At 46.1% G+C, this 18,465-nt stretch overlaps 1 protein-coding gene across 1 annotated transcript in view; it reads right to left on the reverse strand.

Annotated features, from left to right (window-relative positions):
* LOC140411386 (uncharacterized) overlaps positions 1-18,465 on the reverse strand; it is a 190,482-nt gene that overhangs the window by 43,274 nt on the left and 128,743 nt on the right. The window contains 2 exon segments of the mRNA XM_072500500.1: positions 5,436-5,602; positions 9,404-9,735. Coding sequence (XP_072356601.1) covers positions 5,436-5,602; positions 9,404-9,735 — 499 coding nt within the window.

The following is an 18,465-nucleotide window of genomic DNA, read 5'->3' on the forward strand; positions in this document are numbered from 1 at the left end:
GACGAGGTACACCACGAGCCCGGTGGTAGCGGCGACCCTCAAAATCTGGGGGCAATGGAGACGCCACAGGGGGCAGGTGGGGGCTTTGGTGTGGTCCCCAATACGGGAGAACCATTGGTTTGTCCCGGGAAAAATGGATGGGGGGTTCCCGAGTCGGCACAGGGCAGATATTAGGAGGATGGGGGACCTGTTCATAGACGGGAAGTTTGCGAGCCTTGGGGGGCTGGAGGAGAAATTCGGGCTCCCCCCGTAAATGCTCTAAGATATATGAAGGTAAGGGCGTTCGTTACGCGACAGGTGGTGGAGTTTCCGCTGCTGCCGGCGCGCAGGGTCCAGGACAGGGTGCTTTCGGGGGTGTGGTTTGGAGAGGGTAGGATCTCGGAAACTTATCAGGTGATGCAGGAGGAGGAAGAGGCCTCGGCGGAGGAGTTAAAAGGTAAGTAGGAGGAGGAGCTGGGGGAGGAGATCGACGAGGGTATGTGGGTGGATGCCCTGGGAAGGGTAAACTCTTCCTCCTCTTGCACGAGGCTCAGCCTGATACAATCTAAGGTGCTGCACAGGGCGCACATGACCGGGGCAAGGCGAAGCCGTTTTTTTGGGAGTGAGGACAGATCTGCGAGGTGTTCGGGGAGCCCCGCAAACCACACCCACATGTTCTGGGCATGTCCAGCGTTGGAGGAGTTCTCGAGGGGTGTAGCGAGGACGGTGTCAAGGGTAGTGAATTCCAGGGTTAGGCCGAGCTGGGGGCTCGCAATATTTGGGGTGTCGAACGAGCCGGGAGTGCAGGAGGCGAATGAGGCCAGTATTCTGGCCTTTGCTTCCCTGGTAGCCCGGCGAAGGATTCTGCTTCAGTGGAAGGATGCGAGGCCCACAACGAGGAATCCTGGATTAACGACATATGGCAGGGTTTATTAAATAGGAGAAGGTGAAATTTGCCTTAAGGGGATCTGTGCAAGGGTTCTTCAGGCGGTGGCAGCCGTTCCTAGACTTCCTGGCGGAGGGTTAGGAGATGATCAGCAGCAGCAACCTGGTTTGGGGTGGGGGGGGGCGGTGGGAGAGAGTTTGTGTCTAGTAGGGGATGCACTATTGTTCACTTGTTTATTTATGCACTTTTGTTCTTGTTGTTTTATTATTCGTGTAAAGGGGGGGGTTCTATTTTTCTGTTGTGATAATCTGTGAAAAATTGAATAAAAATTATTTTTTAAAAAAAACCAATTAATACTTCTGACATTGAAATCACGCGAGATAATTATCCGATTGTTATTATTTTTACACACCTCTGCAAATTGTGCACACATTTTCTCTTCAATTTCCCACTGACAATCTGGGGGTCTATAATAAAACACCTAGCAATGTGGCTGCCCCTTTTTTAAAATTCCTTCGCTCTACCCACAAAGCTTCATTTGATGCCCCCTCCAGGATATCATCTCTTCTCACTGCAGTAACTTGTCTCCTTAACTCAAAGTCAAATGCTTCCTCCACAGAGGCAATCCTAAACCGAAAATCCTTCACTTCAGACAATTCATCTCGACTTCAAAATTACCAGGCCTGCACTGAACAATAGAGATTGAAGTGATTCAATTTTTAAGGTTTTTTGTAATCTTCATTTGCAGCTTATGCCAGTGACCATCATTTCAGAGCAAGTGTCTAAATTAACCAAACCTTTTCTTTTTGAAGTAAAAAGGCTTTGGGGAGGGTGCAGAGGAGGTTTACCAGAATGTTGCCTGGTCTGGAGGGTGTTAGCTATGCGGAGAGGCTGAATAGGTTCGGACTGTTTTCATTAGAACAACGGAGTTGAGGGGTGACCTGATAGAGATCGACGATACTATGAGAGGCATGGATAAAGTGAATGGGGAGGCACTCTTTCCCAAGGTGAAGGGGTCAGTCACCAGTGGGCATACGTTTAAAGTCCGTGGGGAAAAGTTTTTACACACAGGGTGGCAAATGCCTCGAATGCGTTGTCAGGAGAGGTTGTGGAAGCAGATACATTAACGTCATTCAAAAAGCATCTTGACAAATACATGGATAGGATGGGTATAGAGAAGAGAGTGCTGAGGGTTTTGCCCAAGTTTGGGATCATGACCGGTACAGGCTTGGAGGGACGAAGGGCCTGTTCCTGCGCTGTATTCTTCTTTGTTCTGGCTCTTCCCAGTCTCGGATATTCTGCCTTCTTATTCACTTCTCCATGATTTTCTGAACCCAAAACAGTCAAGAGACACATTGGCAGTCTCAGATTTTCCTGTCTATGCTCTGAACGATGGAATCTTCTTTAACAATTGCATTGCTTTTCTTTTGCAGTTCTTTGCCCACTGTGGCTCCTCGCAGGTTGTCGTCTCGCCTCGTAATTTCTAATGCTGAGTACCTGTTTGAGAATGACACACATCCCATAGTGTCCTACATATTCCACCTCTTACTACTCTTCCAGATGGCCACCCATGTACTCTCTGAACTCTCATTTTCTGTGAGGTAACCACACCATGGAATGTACACGCCAGGAAACTCTGACCTTCCCTGAAGCTGCAGTAACTCGTGCTGCCCCTCAAATTCAGAAATCCTGAGCTCGAGCTGATGCATCTGGAGACATTTCCAAAACATGTCCCCAAAACCCTTGAAATATCGTGAAGTTGCCATCTAGAACATAGAACATACAGTGCAGAAGGAGACCATTCGGCCCATCGAGTCTGCACCGACCAACTTAAGCCCTCACTTCCACCCTATCCCCGTAACCCAATAACCCCTCCTAACCTTTTTGGTTACGAAGGGCAATTTATCATGGCCATCCCACCTAACCTGCACATCCGGAGGAAACCCACGCAGACACCGGGAGAACGTGCAGACTCCGCACAGACAGTGACCCAATGGGGAATGAAACCTGGGACCCTGGCGCTGTGAAGCCACAGTGCTATCCACTTGTGCTGACCCAGTGCAGAGATTGCACTTTGCTGTCCATCAAGATCTAAAAAAAATCCTTTTCTGTCTTTTAGAATCTAGCTGTAATCTTGCATTTAAAAATGTAATTAACATCTCGAGGCCTGCTCTTTTTTTAATCCTTTCTTGGAATGTGAGTGCTCTTGGCAAGGTCAGCATTTGTTGAGAAGGTGTTGAGTAGCCTTCTTGAGCCACTGCATCCACCTGGTGCTGATATACCTGCTGAAAAGAAGGGAGTTAGACCAAAAGACAGTAGCAAAATTAGGCTATTCGGCCTATTGAATGGCTGATATGTTTCTTATTCCCATTCTCCTGTCTTCTCCCAATAACCCTGATCCCCTTAATAATCAAGAACTTATCTATCTCGGTCTTAAAGACACTCAGTGATTTGGCCTCCACAGCCTTCTGTGGCAAAGAGTTCCGCAGATGTACCACCCTCTGGCTGAAGAAACTCTTCCTCATTGCAGCGTTAAAGGATCGGCCCTCCAGTCTGAGGCTGCCCTCAGGTTCTAGTTTTTCCTCCATGGAAGCATCCTTCCAAATCCACTCTATCTAGGCCTATTTCAGGATGTTGACCCAACGGCAGCGAAGGAATGGGTTTGGAAGGTGCTGTTAAAGGAGCCTTGGTGAGTTGCTGTAATGCATTTTTTTGATGGTACACACAGCTGCCACTGTGCATGAATAATGGAGGATGTGAATGTTTAAGGTTGTGGGTGTTGATCAAGCAGATTGCTCTGTCCAGGATGGTGTTGAGTTTCATTAGTGTTGTTTAATTGTCTTGTCCCATCTATCATGTGTTACTTATGCTGTGCGGTAAACTGATGCCGCCTAGTTTGAACCAGATTAAATCTGATAACTAAATTAAAGAATTGGGCACTTTAAAAATTAAACTGCAGTCCAAACCTCAGGCAGGCTGATGGGAATTCCGAGGCCAAAACGTCAAGGACAGACAAACTGCCAGAACATGTCATTGACGGGCATGTCCAGACATCAGGAGATCATCAATCCTATTGATGTGCACAGATTTGTTCTGGGTTGCCCAGATCGAGCCAGACTCTCGGGTGCCCAGAGTTCCCGCCATTACCTTATATTGCAACGAGGTACATGCAAACCACAACACAAAAGATGGAGACTTGGGGGTGGGCCCCAGAGTCCTGTCAAACAGTCATCACCTAATTCATTGGGTGCTGGGACCACCTCCCAAGCCCTCAATGGCAGAAAGCCAGAGAAACCTCTGAAAAGGCGCAAAGGGAGGAGGATAAAGGTAAATGCCCAAGACATACCAGCAGCGAAGACTCGACGTGGGAGGTGACCTTGACCATCTGTGAGACTGACCAGGGAAGGAAGGAAGGAAGCTGCCAGTGAGACCCACCTTCGTGATGACAAAGCAGAGAGACTCAGAATCGGACCCACGGTTCAACCTAAATCATCTCTACGGGTAGCATACACGAATCTTGGGTCTCTCTCTAGTATTTTGCTTTGGGTTTATTAAGGATTAATTTTATTGTTGTGTAATAAAATTGGTTTTGATTTTATACTCGTGTTGTCCTTTGGTCTCCTCGTTAATACTTTTGAAAAATACGGGTTAAAGTTTCTGACATTTTACAGTTACAACAGCTTAGCATACAAATAGTCCTATGTTGTAACTTTATCAGGTTGACACCTCATTTCTCGAGTACGCCAAGTGTTCCTCCTGTATTAAAACTCATTAAAACCAATTCATTTCCTGTTACTGTTAGATTTACCCTGATTGTTATGTTAATATCCAGTTAAGCTATAAATTCCTAATTTAAACAACTGCCCTCACTTAAAGGAGAGAACAAAAACACCTTAATACTCACCAATCAACAACTACCTGCTGTCCTGTGACATGCTCATTTGGTAGTACACTCAACAAGACAGATCCATGCTGTTCGCCTGCACACTCACTTGGAGATAGAAACAGGAGACACAGCCAGAAACAGGAGACATAGCCAGAGAGTAAAGGGGGCAACTTCAAAGCTAATCTTTGGAAAGATACGAGATTGTATCTTACTTAAAACCCACTGACTTAAACAGATTTAAAATCGAGCCCATGAATATTTCAGCAAGCAATTGGTCAATCTATGGAACAGCTCCCTTGGGAGATGGTGGTCGGTGTTAGTATTGATTTATTCAAATGTACGTTAGATTTGTTTTAGAAAATAACATTTTGGAATGCAGGATATGAAGAACTTGGGTTATGACATGTTTCATGTTTGCAGCGTTGGGAGGAACAGGTGATTTTTTAAAAATGGTTCTAAAGACTACACAGTTCAGGTTTCCCTTTCCGCACATTTGGGTCTGTTGTGGATGAACTGATTACTATGATTTGTTAATAATGCCAAATTATTACAGTATGCGACTGCCAGAATATTAGAAGAGGATCTAGATAGACTTTACAGTCCTCTACATCTATTAATTAATTTGTTATTGTTGTCAGTATTGTGATATTTAAATAATTGAAACCCATTGTCCCACCCACATACCCGATGCTCTTGTCCACTGAAAATCCTCTCGTATGTTAACAATGAGCTGACTCCATCCACCCCTTCTTCAATTGCCTGTTCCAGTCGGTCCCGGTAGAATTTCGTCAGCTGGAACAGCCAATAATCCTCACACTTTGCCAGGAACTCAGTGATTGTACAGTTCAGATCTGTGAACAATTGGATATGAAAAACATTATCGACTTTCTCCCTAAAAAGCCAAATTTATGCTGAACAACTGAATCCCCTTCCACAAACATCATCAAGAACCATCTTTAAACTCACCAGTGTTCTTGAATTACCTAGATCTAGATCTATCTATTATGTGTTGCAACTCCCGAAGCAAACTGGTCTCTTTTCAACAAAAGACTTAGGAGCAGGAGTCGGGCATTTGGCTCTTCGAGACTACTCCACCAGTCAACTAGATCGTGGCTCATGTCGTCGTGGTCTCTGTTCAACTTTTCTGTCTGCCACCCATAACACTTGTCTCTCTTGTCTCACAAAAATCTGTTTAACTCTACATTGAATAAATTTAAAGACACAGCCTACACTATTTTCTGAAAAATCGAATTCCACATATTAACGGCTCTTATGAAAACATTCACCTCATTTGTCTTTTTTATTAAGTATTTTTATTCAATGCATTTTACATATTAGACCAAACATCCACACGAACAAAAACCACCAGCCCCCAACCTCCCTCGATACCAACACCCCACCACATCCCGCCTTCATAATTTCTCCCCCTCCAATACCTCCACCACCTCACTGACCCCTCAATCCACCTTGAAGAAATCAATGAACGATTTCCACCTCTGGGTAAACCCCACCTCCGAGCCCTGCAAAGCGAACCTGACATTCTCCAGACGCAGGAATTCTGCAAGGTCATTCACCCATATCCCAGCCTTCGGCACATCCAAGTCCCCCCAGCACAACAAGATCTCTCTCTGAGATATCAGGGAGGTAAAGGCCAAAACGTCGGCCTCTCTCTCCACCTGGACTGCCAGATCTTCTGAAGCACCGAGTATTGCCATCTCCGGACTCAGGGCCACCCCCACACCCACAATCTCAGACATCACATCCAAGAACCCTCACCAGAACCCCCTCAACCTCGGACATGCCCAGGACATGTGGACGTGATTCACAGCACCTCCCCCTGTGCAAAGCGCCCACACCTATCCTCCACCCCAGCAAAGAAGTGGTTCATCATCATAACCGTCATGTTATGTCCTATGCACCACATTAAACTGGTTGAGGCTTAATCTCGCACACGACGAGGACACATTCACCCTCCGCAGGGCCTCTTTCCACATCCCGGCCCGGACCTCCCACCCAACCCCTCTTCCCATTGACACTGAATCTCCTACATCGGAGCAGCCTCCTTCTCCATCAATTCACTGTAGATCTCCTCCCCAATGTCATCCTCCGACAACAGCTCGTCCTGCAACACCGGAGGCGGAAGCCCCGGGAAGGACGGCACCTCTCTCCTCAGAAAATCACTCACCTACAGGTACCATCCTCTTTGGGCAACTCATACATTTCCTCCAACTCTTACAGACCTGCAAACTTGCAAGTCCCTAAAGTACTCTGTCCCTACCTGCTGCCACTCCCAGAACCTCACATTCAGCCCATTGACACAAACATCTGATAATCACATATCGGCGCCCACAACATGCCTTCTAACCTGAAATGTTGTCCGCATTGGCTCACCACTTGCAAGGCCGAAATGACACTTAGCTCACAGCCAACCATACCAGTTGGAATGGAAGGTGTGCCAAGTGCCCTCAGATATCTCCCCCTCCACGATGCCACCTCCATCTGCCCCCATACCGACCCCTCCTCCACCGCCCATTTCCTCACCATTGCCATGATTGCCACCCAATAATTCATCAAACTTGGCAGAACCAGCCCACCCCCATCCGAAAACACCTTCATCACCCGCAGGGTCTACCCCGCCCATACAAATCCCAAAATTATTCCATTCATCTTCCTAAAAAAGGACTTGGGAACAAACATAGTGAGGGGATAGTGAGGTTCTGAAATACGAACAAGAACCTGGTTGCCAGAGTCATTGGGAAGCACCGTCATGTTAACCGTTTGCACGTACCCAGCCAGTGAGAGCAACAACACATCCCACCTCTTGAAATCCACCTTCATTCTCTCCACCAGCCGCGCCAAGTTCATCCAACTCCACTGGATTCCTAGATAGCGACAACTCGCCCCCATCACCCGGAATGGCAACTCCCCGAACCTCCTCTCCTGCCCTCTAGCGTTAATCGGAAACACGTTGCTCTTCCCTATATCCAATTTATATCCTGACAACCGGCCAAATTCCATCAAGATCTCCATGATCCTTTCGAAGCTGCCCAGTGAGACTCTCAGACCTTCCCCACACCCCCTCAATAACTCTCCAAACTCTTGACGCCCTCCCTGCCATTGCCAGCAGCTCTATCACCAAAGCAAAAAGCAAACCGGTTCATCTTCAGATCCAGAACGGTGATAAAATCGCCCTCCCGCCCCCCCATTATCAGCCGTGGGTGTCCAGGTCAGAGATCTTCCCTAACACCCACTTTAAAGTCCACGTCGTTCCAATTTGGGGCATAAACATTCACCAGGATTACTGGGGCTTTTCACAGTAACTTCATTGCAGTGTTAATGTAAGCCTACTTGTGACAATAAAGATTATTAAAGAACAGTGAAGATTTATCATGATACAAAATTTCTGCACGGTAGCGCAGTAGTTAGCACTCTTGCTTCACAGTGCCAGGGACCCGGGTTCGATTTCCGGCTTGGGTCACTGTCTGTGAGGAGTCTGCACATTCTCCCTGTGTACGAGTGGGTTTCCTCCGGGCGCTCCGGTTTCCTCCCACAGTCCAAAGATGTGCAGGTTACAGAAAGGCAGAGGAGAATGGAAGCTCTATAAACAGGCTGCATATTACATCAGAACAGCAATCATACGGAAATGAATCCTAGGAGTGCGCAATGGGTGGCATGGTAACACAGTAGTTAGCACTGCTGCGTCACAGCACCAGGGTCCCAGGTTCGATTCCTGCTTGGATAACTGGGATTGGCCATGATAAATTGCCCTTAGTCTCCAAAAAGATTAGGTGGGGTTACTGGGTTACAGAGATTGGGTGGAGGCGTGGGCTTAAGTGACCTCTTTCCAAGGCTGGTGCAGACTCGATGGGCCAAATGGCCTCCTTCTGCACTGTAAATTCTATAATTCTATGATTCTTTTTTTTTTAATTTAGAGTACCCAATTATTTTTTTTTCCAATTAAGGGGCAATTTAGCGTGGCTAATTCGTCTAATCAGCACATCTTTGGGTTGTGGGGGTGAAACCCACGCAGATACGGGGAGAATGTGCAAACTCCACACGGACAGTGACCCAGACCCGGGATTCGAACCCCGGTCCTCAGTGCCGCAGTCCCAGTGCTAACCACTGCGCCACCATGCGGCTGATTCCATGATTCTTGAGCGACTAGTTAGTTGTATCAAATTGCTACAAAGTCTGGGCAGCTTGCAATGTAATTTCAGAGTCAAATATTCAACTACATTGATGCGGGTTTTACCAGTCCTAAAGGAAGGCAGATTTTCTTCTCTCAAAGACATTATCGAACCAGATGAGTTTTACGACAATCGCTAATAATTTCAGGGTCACAATTACTGAGACTAGCTTTTAATTCCAGATTATTAATTGAATTTTAATTCCACCAGCTGCCAGGGCCATAACATTCAGCCCTATATTTCCACTACCCCTGTCTACTCGCTACTAGCATAGATATCATCCAGCTGTCTAACTAAAATGATAAAATATAGGTGTAGAGAAAAATGCTCGAACATACAAGTAGGGCCATTATCAACAATTTTCTATATCAAAATGTATTACTATCTTATGCTTCGGTTGTGAGTTTGTCACACTGGTTGAATCAGTATATATTTAAAATAATGAATTAACTTAATTTTACCAACCTGTATTTCTATCACAGGTTTCAGCATTCACAAGTGATATACCACCAGAAGAAAGATTTGCTTTCCTTGTGCCCATTTCTGTGGTCTGATCACGTTCCCCAGGAGCTTGAATCTGACTGTGCTCACTGGGAGCAGTTCCTGTGGCCTGATCACCTTCCCCAGGAGTTTGAATCTGACGGTGTTCACTGGTCCCAGTTCCTGTAGTCAAACTTCTTTCATTTGCGCCAGGAACCGATACTTGTGCATTGATAGTTTCTGATTCCCCAATTCCAACAATATGGTCCCCCGTCCTGCCTCCTTCCAAAAGGTGGAGGCAGGATGGGGGATGCTGACTGTTAGGGATATGAACACTAATTGTAGGGTAAAAACGTGGACGAGCTGACAGAAAGATTCCAACTAACAGGCGGCAATGAATTTAAGTACCTGCAGCTTAAAAACCTTTTGCGAGAAGAAACAAGGACGTACCCATCACTGGCACGACAGCCACTACTAGAGGAACTTCTGCACGCAGACATTTTCGGCAAAGGGAACTGTATGGACAACTGATACGGGGTGGGTGGGGGGGGGGGGGGGGCAACACCCAACTGGACGAGACAAGGGAGAAATGGAGAAGGATTTGTGGTTCGAGATAGGGTGGGGATTCTGGAGCAAAGCACTGCACAGGATCAACTCCACCTCCGCATCTGCAAGGCTTAGCCTAACGCAATTTAACGTGATATATAGAGCTCTCTTTACCAGGACCGAGTGATCAAATTCTTCCCGGAGTTGGAGGAAGGGTGTGAACGGTACCAAGGAGGCTCGGCCAACCACGCCCACATGTTCTGGCCTTGCCCCAGACTTGCGGGGTACTGGACAGCCTTCTTCGAGGCAATGTCCAAAGTGGTGGGGGTGAGAGTGGAGCCATGCCCAAGAGTGGCAGTCTTCAGGATATCAGAACAACCGGATCTCTTCATGGGGAGGAGGGTGGACGCCCTTTCCTTTGCCTCCCTGATCACCTGGTGAAGAATCCTGCTTGACTGCCGGTCAGCAGCACCGCCTAATGCTGCAGACTGGTTTTCCAACCTTGCAGAATTTCTCCAAATGGAGAAAATCAAATTCGCCATCCGAAGGTCGGAAGGAGGCTTCCACAGAACACGAGGGCCATTCACCCGACTGTTCCTGGGCCTGTTTGTGGCCAACAACTAAGTAGCCAAGGACAAAGGGAGAGTTGTCACGACTTCTTTGAGAAGGTGACTGAACAGGTAGACAAGGGTAGAGCAGTTGATGTGGTGTATATGGATTTCAGCAAAGCGTTTGATAAGGTTCCCCACAGTAGGCTATTGCAGAAAATACGGAGGCTGGGGATTGAGGGTGATTTAGAGATGTGGATCAGAAATTGGCTAGCTGAAAGAAGACAGAGGGTGGTGGTTGATGGGAAATGTTCAGAATGGAGTTCTGTCACAAGTGGAGTACCACAAGGATCTGTTCTGGGGCCGTTGCTGTTTGTCATTTTTATCAATGACCTAGAGGAAGGCGCAGAAGGGTGGGTGAGTAAATTTGCAGACGATACTAAAGTCGGTGGTGTTGTCGATAGTGTGGAAGGAAGTAGCAGGTTACAGAGGGATATAGATAAGCTGCAGTGCTGGGCTGAGAGGTGGCAAGTTGAGTTTAATGTAGAGAAGTGTGAGGTGATTCACTTTGGAAGGAAAAACAGGAATGTGGAATATTTGGCTAATGGAAAAGTTCTTGAAAGTGTGGATGAGCAGAGGGATCTAGGTGTCCATGTACATAGATCCCTGAAAGTTGCCACCCAGGTTGATAGGGTGGTGAAGAAGGCCTATGGAGTGTTGGCATTTATTGGTAGAGGGATTGAATTCCGGAGTCAGGAGGTCATGTTGCAGCTGTACAGAACTCTGGTACGGCCGCATTTGGAGTATTGCATACAGTTCTGGTCACCGCGTTATAGGAAGGACGTGGAGGCTTTGGAACGGGTGCAGAGGAGATTTACCAGGATGTTGCCTGGTATGGAGGGAAAATCTTATGAGGAAAGGCTGATGGACTTGAGGTTGTTTTCGTTAGAGAGAAGATGGTTAAGAGGAGACTTAATAGAGGCATACAAAATGATCAGAGGGTTAGATAGGGTGGACAGTGAGATCCTTCTCCCGCGGATGGAAATGGCTAGCACGAGGGGACATAGCCTTAAACTGAGGGGTAATAGATATAGGACAGAGGTCAGGGGTAGGTTCTTTACGCAAAGAGTAGTGAGGCCGTGGAATGCCCTACCTGCTACAGTAGTGAACTCGCCAACATTGAGGGCATTTAAAAGTTTATTGGATAAACATATGGATGATAATGGTATAGTGTAGGTTAGATGGCTTTTGTTTCGGTGCAACATCGTGGGCCGAAGGGCCTGTACTGCGCTGTATTGTTCTATGTTCTATGTTCTATGACACAGAAGGGAAGAAGTGAGTGCCAGTGCGAATATGTGGCTGTTGCAGATGGGGACTTTGGCTGACCTTTCGGTTTGGCCGAAATGTTGTCACAGTTGATTCCATGACTGGAGTGTTGCCAACACCACTAGACTGGTTGGGTGCTCCTTGGGTGGAGATGGGGCTATTGTGTTTGTTTTGCTTTGTACCTTGCATTAACTGTTACATTGTGTTTGTAATGAAAAGTTGTTGGTAAAAATATTTTTTTTCATTAATACCCAGTCTTGAATTGCTTATTTGAAGCTCGATCTGTTTGATGTATATCCTCTAGCAGGGTGGTAATGACACATAACACGACAGAGAGTATCTGTCCTCAATGTGAAGTCTCCACAAAGGACTGTGCAGTGGTCACTCCTATCAATAATGTAATGGACAAACTCATCTGTGGCAGGCAGGTTATTGAGGATGAGGATTTTCCCTCTTCTTGGTTCCCTCACCAGCTGCCACAGTCCCAGCTATGTATTTTAGGACCTAGTTAGCTTTGTCTGTGATGGTAGTATCAAGCCAGTCTTGCTGATCGACATTGGAGTCCCTCACCCAGAGTACAGCCCTTGCCATCTTCTGTGCTTCTTCTAAGTTCAATATGGAGGAGTGCCAATTCATGAGCTGAGGAGGGAATAGTACATGGTAATCATCAGGAGGTTCCCTTGCCCATGTTTGACTTCATGTGGTCCAGTGTCGATGTTGAAGAGTCCCACGGCAACGCCGTCTCGACTAGCTGCTGGGTCTGTCCTGCCAGTGGGACAAGACATACCCGGTGATGGTGAAGTCTTAGACATTATCTGGAAGGTATTATTCCATGAGTATGACTATGTCATGTTGTTGCTTGATAAATCTGTCAGGCATCTCTCCCAATTTTGGCACAAGCCCCCAGATATTAGCAAGGAGTTATTTTGTTCCTGCTCTCTATGTCAGTGCCCAGTGGTTTCATTCCTTTCCATTTTTTTTGTAGCGCTTGAATACAACTGAGTGGCTCACTATTGGGTCTGGAGTCTCACGTAGCACAGACCAAGAACAGAAGGTGGGCTTTCCTTCCCGTCTGAGCCATTTTTAGTTTTTAATTTTGGATGTTTCATTGATTTGAATAGGAACCACAGACTCAGGAATTACCTTGGGTCTCTGCATTACTAGTCCAGTTTGTTCATGTATGCTCAACTGATGCCCGTACCTATGTATTAACGTTGTGTACTTATGCATGGGATTCATGTATGGAACGATCTGTCTGGACGAAACGCAGAACAATACATTTCACTGTACCTCAGTGCACGTGACAATAAATCAAATTTAGTTCAATTCAATCATCAATGATATAAATGCTGTGTGCTGTGCAATATTGTTAGGGGCGAGTCATCAGCAATGACCACTGGAATACCAAACAAATATTGGTATAGTGGTTAAGTGACGATTTTGCTCAATTAATATGAGGCCACAAAAACCTGAAGCTATGTCTACGAGGGATGTTCCATTCAGTTTTCACGAAGTAAGAAGAGAACACTTATCCGCTGGGAATATTTTGCCTTCGTGAATTTTAATGGACAACAGTTCATGGTCTGAGCAGTCCTATTTCCACATTGGTGACGCAGGCACAAATGAAGGAGAAAATCGTTCCTTGTTTGTTAAAGGACCGAAACTAATGTACAATTATTGTGTGAGCCGGTTTTGTCACAGGAGTATAGAGTGTTCTATAAAGGGAGAGGAACTAAGGATCTCAGATGCATTCCAATTTGAACGGTAAACTTGAGGGAATTCGCGCATTCTTTTAAAGAAATGGCAACAATTCTAGAAATAAAGAACATTTGTTACCCTATCCTCGCAGCCTTTGGAGTTCCCGGTAAGACACCGTATTCTGTTAACTGGTAGCTGTTGGATAGCTTCGTGTTAATGTAAAAGATGTGGAGAATATCCTCACTGCCGAGTCATTTAGATGTGGAGAATATCCTCACTGCCGAGGCGTTAGGCTAAGCCACCAGGATAAAGTGAGGATATCCACGGTAATTTTATCGGACCTCAAGTCTGGTGAGTCGCTATCCTGGTCGATTGATCGTGAGCAGCGGGCGCTAAACTCTCCTCCCTTTGCTGAGGGAGAGTGAGGCCGATTCCCTGCGCCTCCAACCTACTCCCCACCGCCAACCTGCTCTACATTCCCAGAAAAAGAAGTTATGCTTAATATCCTTAGCAATCAATTCATTAATGCCGTGTTCCCCGGTTATGTCAATAAGTTCTGCCATTTACACCTAACAGAGGATTTTGAAAGACATTTAAATAAATAATTGCCGTCTCTGGATATGCTTCCCTTCCCTCGGCTGGAAAGAACCCTGTGTGGATCCCCTCAGCGCTGCGCTGTTAATGAGCAACTCCTTCAGGTATCAAAAGAATGTGCGGTGTGTTGACATCAATTGAATATGTGCTTTAACTGAGTTTGCCTTAACTGAATGGTTTATTGGAATCCGCATGTTCATCAATTCTCTGAAGATATGTAATGCAAAGAGGTTTCCGAAGACAATTTGCTGGTAGGATAGGGTTTTTTCATATGTTCAATGTTGTATTTATTTTAAACAAATTATCACCAATAATCGGCTATATTTTGAAACATATATCCCTTTGAAATGCTATCTCAAATCTACTGTTTCTCAAACATACACTATGACTTTATTTTTCTGGAGGTCCCGCTTGCTTATCCAATCTCTCTCCTCTTTACAGCGAACCTACTAACCATCGTGATTCTCTGCAGAGGAAACTGTGGTCTCTCCAAATGTATTTCTGTCTACATGGTGGCCATGTCAGCAGCAGATCTATTGGTTATGGTTTTCAATGTAATCATATATCACGTTTTAAGTTATCACTTTCCATATTCATTCCTCTCCTACACTGCAGTCTGTAAGTTCATTCTGTGCATGAATCCTGCTACCCTGGATATATCTGTGTGGTTTACTGTCTTCTTCACAATTGACCGATGGGTAACTATATGCTGCCAGCAGTTTAAAACACGTTATTGCACAGTGAGAACTGCCACTGTGGTTATAATCGCGCTCTCTGTCCTGGCTTGTTTGGAGAATATCCCCTTTTGGCTAGCGTACGAACCTGAACGAATAACTGACAATGTTGCCTGGGGCTGTCGCTCCAGTTTGGCCTTTTACTCGTCACCTGCAGGGGCGGCTTACTCCTGGGTGAAAAGTATTTTAGTTGCATGGCTTCCCTTTATCTTGATATTATTCTTTAATTATTTGACGATCAGGCGGATTTTAGTGGCCATCAGAATCCGCAAGGGGCTCCGGGGTCAAAGCAATAATCAGGAGAGTGAGACAGAGATGAAAAACAGAAGGAAGTCCATAGTTTTACTCTTCAGTGTATCAGGTAGTTTCCTGCTGCTGTGGCTGACAGCGGTGGTTAATTTTTTAACTAGTAAACTGACAACTACCGCGTATTACAGAGGCGATTATGCAGCTCCGAAATATATCGCCACTGAAACCGGATACATGCTCATGTATTTGAGTTCCTGCACAAACACGTGTATTTATGCAACTACACAGACTAGATTCAGAGATGAGATGAAGAAGATAGTGAAATCACCCTACATTTTGATTTTGTCTATTGTTCAAAAATATAAAATAAATTAAACCTTCCTGTCCCAACTAGTTACATTTCAGCCTGTGTTCTGACTCAAAGTGGCTGCTTTTCTGTAATGAGTGAAAATGATTGTTCTTGTAAAAATGAATAATGCAGGACACATTTATACAGATTGATGTGGAGATGCCGGCCTTGGGCTGGAGTGGGCACAGTAAGAAGTCTGACAACACCAGGTTAAAGTCCAACAGGTTTGTTTCGAATCACGAGCTTTCGGAGCGCAGCTCCTTCCTCAGGTGAATCTATTATATGGATTGTAGTATGTATATCTGTTGCAACAATGTTATTAAAAATCTGGTCAAGGCATATATATATATATATATATATAAGTTGCAGTAATCCTGGTTTAATATACAGGCAGATTCTGTGTCTGCAACAGTGAAATTAAGATACTCTAAGCGAATCAATCATTCAATCCAACCTTGTAATTGTTTACCTACATGAGGCCTAATATAATTTTGTAAGGACTGCTGGGAATTGCCTGGAGAGGAGGTAATTTGAGACATTGGGTGGGATTCTCCTTCCCACCAGCCCGGCTATATGGTGTGCCATGCCCCGCCTACAGCCGGCCAATGGAAGGGGAGTGGGGAGTGGGGAAAAGGGGGATGGGCGGGTCCCCATAGGGAAAGGGGAATGGGAGGGGCCCCATTGTGGGCCACCCCACGCCATCCGCAAACGTTTGGGAGCGCTGTTGCCAGCGGAGCAGAGGGTCTCCTCGACTGATAATCCCGCTGGTTGTGTTTAGACTTGGGTAAGAAGGTCAGGAGACCTGAGTGTGATTAAATTTGATGTAATCAATGGCAGGAGAAAAGTCTGCATCCCCGCAATCCTACCTAACCTGCTCATCTTTGGACTCTAGGGGGCAATTTACCGTGGCCAATCTACCTAACCTGCACAATTTGCACCGCAGGAGGAAACCATAGCTCCCGGAGGAAACCCATGCAGTCACAGGGAGAAAGAGCAAACTCCACACAGACAGTTATCCAAGACCAGAATTGAACACGGGTCCCTAGCACTGTGAGGCAGCAGTGCTATCCATTGTGCTACCGTACCTCCCCTAGATTCCCAACCTTGGAAAATATCCTCCCTGCAACTAGTCTGTCCAGTCCAGTTGGAATTTTATATCTTTCAATGATAACTAATCTCCTCCTTTTGTATTTTAGTCAACACTGACCCAGTCGAACCAATCGCTCCTCAAAGGACACTTGTGCCAACCCTGGTATCAGTCGAGCAAACCTCCACTGACCTCCCTCTGCAGCAAGTACATCCTTTCTTAGGTAGGGAGACCAAAACTGTCCATGGTACTCCAAGTGTGGTCTCACAAAGATCCTTTATGAGTGCAGTGAGACAGCCATACTTCTGAACTCAAATCCGATTGCAGCGAAGGCTAATGTGCCATTTGCCTCCCTAACTGCTTGCTGCACCTGCTTCCACTTTCATTAATTGATGTACATGGACACTCAAATTCCTTTGCACATTCATACTTCTCAATGTACCACAATTTAAAAATACTCTTCCTTTTTCCCCCACAGAAAAGTGTTTAGCTTTGGATTTAGCCATGTTGTAATGCATCTGAATTTGAGTGCTATCGTGAGAGTTTGGTGACTGAGAGATATTAAGGGTTAATTTTTATCTAAAGTCTAGTCTTTTTTGTATTTAGTTAATTATGTTTAAAGTTGCTGTTTGGTTCAGAAGAAGGTGAATTTTCAATCAGCTTTAACCAAAGGTTCTACTTGTAGCTACTTGCAGCAGGAGCTTGTTAATTTGTTAATTGGATTAGGACAGTTTTCAGAGGCTCGAGTCACAGTATAAAGGCGAGCCAGCTACAGTGCAGACTATGTTTGCACGGAGTGCTGAATTTGGGTGCATTTGAGTGCTATAGTGAGAGTTTGGTGACTGAGGGAGTTAAGTAAGGAGGAAGCAAGGTGCTCCTTTCATTTCATTTCCTACATTTCCTCAAAGAGCGTGAAGGGAGCCGGGAGTTTACAGAGAGTGCAGCTGATTGGAAGCAGAGTCGGAGAGCGGAGTTCCCGTTCGTCCATAGGGCAGCTATATTCTGTAAGGTAAAAGGGGACGGAGGCTAGGGCAGTTGCATGCTCCTTCTGTAGGATGTGGGTGGTGAGGGATACCACCGGTGTCCCTGCTGACTATATCTGCAGGAAGTGCACCCAACTCCAGCTCCTCAGAGACTGTGTTAGGGAACTGGAGCTGGATGAACTTCGAATGATCTGGGAGGCAGAAGGGGTCATAGAGAAGAGTTACAGGGAGGTAGCCACACACAAAGTACAGGACAAGAGTAGCTGGGTTACAGTCAGGGGAAAGAAAATGAACGGGCAGACAGTGCAGGGATCCCTCGTGCGTTTCCCCTTCAAAACAAGTATACCGTTTTGGATGCTGTTGGTGGTGGGGATGACCTACCGGGGGAAGGCTCTAGGGGCCAGGTCTCTGGCACTGAGTCTGGCTCTGTGGCTTAGAAGGGAAGGAGGAAGAATAGAAAACCAATAGTGATAGGAGACTCAATGGTTCGGGGAATAGTTAGGAGATTCTGTGGTCGTGAGCAAGACTCCCGGAAGGTATGTTGCCTCCCGGGTGCCAGGGCCAGGGATGTCTCGGATCGAGTCGACAGGATTCTTAAGGGGAGGGGGAACAACCAGAAGTCGTGGTGCACATAGGCACCAACAACATAGCTAAGAAAAGGGATGAGGATCTAAAAAGTGATTTCAGGGAGTTATGTTGAAAGCTAAAGAGCAGGACAAGCAGAGTAGTGATCTCAGGATTGCTACCGGTGCCACATGCAAGTGAGGCAAGGAACAGAGAGCGAGTGCAGCTGAAGTCGAGGCTACAGGGCTGGTGCAGGAGGGAAGGCTTCAGAGATGTGATCATTGGGATATCTTCTGGGGAAGGTGGGACCTATACATGAAGGATGGATTGCACCTAAAGTGGAGGGGCACCAATATCCTGGGTGGGAGG

The sequence above is a fragment of the Scyliorhinus torazame genome, chromosome 4, assembly GCF_047496885.1.
Source record: "Scyliorhinus torazame isolate Kashiwa2021f chromosome 4, sScyTor2.1, whole genome shotgun sequence".
In the NCBI taxonomy this organism is placed as follows: domain Eukaryota; kingdom Metazoa; phylum Chordata; class Chondrichthyes; order Carcharhiniformes; family Scyliorhinidae; genus Scyliorhinus; species Scyliorhinus torazame.